The following is a 5,128-nucleotide window of genomic DNA, read 5'->3' as shown; positions in this document are numbered from 1 at the left end:
TGGGTTCTTTCCCGTTCTGGAACGTGCTCCAAAAGAGAAGTAGACCACTTCTTCGTCAAGGGAGGTACCATTCAATTAGTGTCTAACAAGTGTCTAGACAATTTCAGTAGTAGCGTTCATGATTAGTGGGTTCTTTCCCAAACACACTATTTTCCGACAACATTCATTCACAGACAAGTACTCTAATGTACATTTTTTCATGGTATCAACATCATACCAGGCAGAAATAAAGCTTGGAAAATTGTCTCTAGAAATTTTCGAACTAGAGATTTTTTTGGGTGCATAGGGTGTATTTACACTTGATGTAAATTTTCAAATTAGTAGATATACTCTTATGTAAACTGTTTTCTTACATCAATTAATTACTATTCAGGCTTGAAACTTATTGATTGAAATTAGAGTTTGTTCCTTTTATGTAATGTGCCACTGAGACTCATTTTGTACTATTGACGACATTTTCTAGTTAGGTTCAAAAACTCTTATTATGATTCATAGAAAATGAAACAGCGAACATACTACACTCATTTATTCAAGGATCAAGAAAACTCATGTTTAGAACCCTTGTGATTGGTAGTTGTATGTAGATGATTCTCAATCAAGTTCAAGTAGGCCATCTTGATCATGACAACAAAGAAAAGCAATGTGTTTCTCCATGAGACGATGACACTCAGGGCACCGCATCCCATCAGGGACTCTACCTGCTGCAACTGGAAACTCAAATCTACAACAATTATTCGCTGCAACATGAAGCTTATCATGGTACTCCATAAACGACAAATCAAACCCCTTTGTTTCAATATCTTTCTTCCACATATCAAAGTCAGATGGTGTTTGCATCATAGTCGTTCCATGTCCATTAGTCAGAATCTTTGACCCTCTACACAACAAAGCCCATGATCCATCCTTGTCATAGCTTAGAAGTTTCTTGATCTGTTGCATCATGGGATCTTGATCATCAGCCTTCTTTAACTGAATCTTGGAGTACAACATGCTTTCTAAACGTGTCCAGAAGAACCACATTAGGGTTGGTTCTTGCCAGCTGTGGCTAAGCTTCTCCACATTAATGGTAGCAACTGCCCTACGTACACTTTCTTTTTTCTTGCTTTTTCCAACATACGCCATCTCTAATGGGATTCGGGCAGCAGTCGCCATTGCCCGAGCTGTGGTTGTGAATTTGCGTATCCATTCGATATCATCGCCTCCAAACAAGAATATGTATTTGTCTTCTCTTATCTAAAATAATGCATTACACCCATTTATTACATAAAATTACTAATATTAGATAGAATATTATTTTGAAGAACTCACCCAATTATCTATGGTGGGGTCCATGCTACTAACTAGCAACTCTAGCCTCCAAGTCTCATCCCTCCACAATTGTTCCTCTTTCATGCTGGTGAAAGGGAAGGCATTGCTACCCCAAATCCACATCATGTGGATTGCATTAGGGCTCAACTCCTTTCCCTGTGGGTCCAACACCACTAATATAGGCCTTTTCCTAAAGTGCCACCTGTCTCCTATGCACCTGATAACCACCTTGTCTATTATTGAAGGGTGGGATACAGAATACCATGGCATTTTCTCCTTCATCTCCTCAAATTTCCTGTCCATTTCCTTGGTGTAGTTTACGGTGGGATCCACAATGGGAATCCACACAACTTCATAAAGAGCATGCGTCCTTGATCCATGAATGCGGGAGTCGTTGTAAATTTCTTCAAGAATTGAAAGCTCCTCACGAGACATGTCTAGCCCTGATATCAACAACAACACGTTCCTCCTCCTCAGGACTTCCAGACTAACCTGTGTGTTGAAAAGACATGAATGTCCTCCTCAAGTAACAAATCATAAATATAGATAGTGTTGATAGCATACCCTCATCTTTGTATTGCCATCGAATAGTGGTTGTATATCATCCCTTGGACTAATCAAGATTTTGAGGATTTTCATGTTATCCATATGGCTTGTTTCAAACAGCTGATTGAAAGACCTCCTAAATTCAATTTCTTTCTTATCTCCTACATCAACCAAACAAGAATAAGAGTTAAGATACCCGTTACTATTTATATATAAGTAATCAAATCTTTTTTAGGTTAATGGGTATATAGCATACCAACAACACGATTGCAATTCTCCAACTGTCGCCTGAGAAAGTCATGTATGTGATCAATCTTTGAAGTCAATGACGATAGTTCCCATGATTGCATCTCTGTTGATGAAATCCCATACCTGAAATCCCATAACTTTATAAGTCTATGTACATTATAAATGTTATTTTGTTAAATGGGGTTAAAGTTTATTTACTCATGGCCCATGCTAGTCAAGTGAGCAATCTGTGTAGCACAAGTGATTATGCCTCTGATGTTCCAGTAGACAGCTGTCGGAATGGTGTTGATAGCTGATGACATGGCTGGCATATCAGGAGTTATGTACATAGATGGAAGCTCCTTGAATTGGACAATAGATATGGTAAGTTCAAGAATCGAATGGATTAGTTTGTTAACAGCTTCAAATCGAGGTTTCAATGGAGCCGTATGCTCCATGATTGTTGGAACTTGTTTAAGGATTGCCATAGATTTTGCTAGTTGATTTGATGAGTAGATTTGAGCCAGAAGCCAGAATTCTCCATAGTTGAGAGCAAAAGCTGCTAGAGTTAGCACCAGTTTTGCATCCCAATGGAAGTTTCCAACAGTATGGAATAACGCAAGGGCTGTCGTGTGTCCATCTGCAACCGTTAAGCACTTTAACGCCAACTGTAAAAAAAATGTAGAAGATTGAGTTTTTCTATAATAAATAGAAGTTATATTTGGGAGCATTAAAAAAAAGCTCAATAAGCTTGTTGAAATTCTAGTTTGAGTTTTTATACCTCACTAGCGAGTTTGTCGATTATATGAGACAATGAATGGAGCATCACAATGGCATTCGTTTGATGTTGTTTACCATTCTGTTTATCTCCATTTGCATGTGGACCCTACCCCGGATAAAAGAACTACAAATGATTAGAAATGTAATTTTATATTAATAGATGTGTAAAATAGTAATTAACAATACCGATGAAAGGGGATCAGCATTGATGGTAGCATGTCGAAGGATGTCTTGTATGATATCAAGAAGAGGACTAACATCAACATCGGTTCCATCAGGGAGATGAGTATCAATAACTTGCTTCATTATCACATTGTCATCAAATGCACTAAAGATCGAGTTTCCATCGCTTCTGGTGTGCTGCTGACGCACCGGATTATGTATGGGTCCCACCATCTGCTGAGGTGGATTACTTGCGGGACCCATGAGTTGTTTTTGTTGTTGTTGTTGTTGTTGTTGTTGTTGTTGTTGTTGTTGTTGTTGTTGTTGTTGTTGCGGTTTCTGTTGTTGTTGAATTGGGTTTGTGGAGGGATTAGTGGTGGGTGTTAAGGGCTTTTTTTCGGTGGTTAGTGGTGGAATGCCCTTCATAAAGTTGGAGAATGACTCCATTTTTTTATGATACGTTTTGGTTTTGGTTTTTTGGTTGTGTTGTTGTTGATAAGATGGTTGGGTTTATATATATATATATATGTATATATGTGTGTATTTACTATTTAGAATGGAATAAAGTGATGGTACAACTTAGTGAATCAACTTCCTTGCTTCGGTTGGTAAAACTCTATTTTTTTTTTTTTACTTTATACTTTTTACCATTTGAAGACCAAGATTTCCAAGGAATAAGATCCATGTTATTGAAAAGTTTGATTCTGGTAGCAGGATAGTGAGTGAAGTAAAGGAAATCATGTAGGTTGAGAATAAGCTTTTGCTTTGATGTGTTTTATTCTGAATTGTAATGATTCTTTGCTTCTAATCATAATTGCTTTGTCCTGGAGTTGTAATCAGCTACTTGTACATATAGCATAATCCAGTTTTCAATCACCTTTCACTTTTTAGATTGTCGACATTTATGCTAAAACAAATATTCAATCCACCAAGAAAAAGTTGAGTTTCGCTTAATTCTAGTAGGTATTTCACATAAAAATCACTTTATGTTATTTGTTACTATGAGACTAGACTAGAATGTATAGCTTTTGGTATGATTGGTATAGGATAGGATCGAATGTGAAAATTACAAATATCATATCATTTAGTCGAGATATTACATTTGTGTATAAGTCCATAGGGTTTAACGTTTTTATCACTAAAACCCAACAGTTCACCACCCAAATTTGGGATAAAATCTCACTTTCGTAGTTGGGAGCTTATATCTTAGATTATCTTCATCTCTATTGGTTAAGAACTCATAATTTCCACATGTATTGAGGTTATCAAAGCCTAGTTAGGGCACATACTTTGATTCAAATGAAAAAGATAAATAATAAACGTCCAAATAAGGTTGGGTGAGTTGGGCCATTGCCCAAGGCCTCAAAATAATTGGGGCATCTGGTCCATTACTTAGAGGTATTGTTATTTTATTTTATTTGGCAGGTCTAAGGGTTTGGCTAATATGGTGGCAGCTAGGGGTGAGCATGGTGCGGTTCGGTGCGGTTTTTGTATAAAACCGCAACCGCAAATTGCGGTTTTTTAAAACCAAAAACTGAAAATTGCGGTTTTGATTTGGTTCGGTTTTGCGGTTATTTTTGCGGTTTTTCGGTTATTTCGGTGCGGTTTTGGTTTTTAACCACAAAATGAGGTGGTGCGGTTTTTCGGTTAAAATGGTGCGGTTTTTCATGTTCAAAACAAAAAATTTAGTCGACTTTCATTTATTTCTAGATTTAAATCACAATTTTGGTCCATTTTTATTCTTTCAAGTTAGCATTTTATTATGTTATATTGAATTCATTTCATTCAAACAATTAACAATATGTCTAACAGTTACTAACAACCATTTACGCACCAAAAATTAAACAATAAAAATCGTAAGATGATAAAATTGATAAATTAAAACATTGTCTAACTTCGACATACTAATTTATTTTTATCAATTAAATATAATTATTATAAATATTTCAATAATATATTAAATTATGTGGTTTGCGGTTATTTCGGTTAATTTGGTGCGGTTATTAAACATAAAACTGAACCGCACCGTAAATTTTCGGTTTTTCAAAATTAAAACCGCAACATCGGTTTTTGTTTCGGTTTCGGTTATTCGTCTTCGGTTTTT

The 5,128-nt window shown here is 36.2% G+C and overlaps 1 protein-coding gene across 1 annotated transcript; it reads right to left on the bottom strand.

Moving 5' to 3' along the window:
- Positions 1-499: 499 nt before the first annotated feature.
- LOC145138542 (protein SIEVE ELEMENT OCCLUSION B-like) lies at positions 500-3,510 on the bottom strand. The gene is made up of 7 exons (XM_079072616.1): positions 3,049-3,510; positions 2,864-2,968; positions 2,302-2,750; positions 2,111-2,226; positions 1,873-2,015; positions 1,309-1,800; positions 500-1,233 (listed from the first exon to the last, which is right to left on the bottom strand). The coding sequence occupies exons 1-7, from the start codon at positions 3,469-3,471 to the stop codon at positions 592-594; spliced, it is 2,370 nt and encodes a 789-aa protein (XP_078928742.1). The 5' UTR covers positions 3,472-3,510; the 3' UTR covers positions 500-591.
- Positions 3,511-5,128: the final 1,618 nt, after the last annotated feature.

Source organism: Lactuca virosa, chromosome 9 (assembly GCF_052849685.1).
Source record: "Lactuca virosa cultivar CGN04683 chromosome 9, Lactuca_virosa_CGN04683_v6, whole genome shotgun sequence".
NCBI classification, from domain to species: domain Eukaryota; kingdom Viridiplantae; phylum Streptophyta; class Magnoliopsida; order Asterales; family Asteraceae; genus Lactuca; species Lactuca virosa.
The sequence above is the reverse complement of the archived record's forward strand: the minus strand, read 5'-3'. Positions and strand labels throughout refer to the sequence as shown.

Coding starts and splice junctions, on each gene's coding strand:
- LOC145138542 (XM_079072616.1), bottom strand. CDS start 3,471: ATGGAGTCATTCTCCAACTTTATGAAGGGCATTCCACCACTAACCACC. Junction 2,751..2,863: donor TCGACAAACTCGCTAGTGAG/GTATAAAAACTC, acceptor TTTTTTTTACAG/TTGGCGTTAAAGTGCTTAAC. Junction 2,227..2,301: donor TTGACTAGCATGGGCCATGA/GTAAATAAACTT, acceptor ATGGGATTTCAG/GTATGGGATTTCATCAACAG.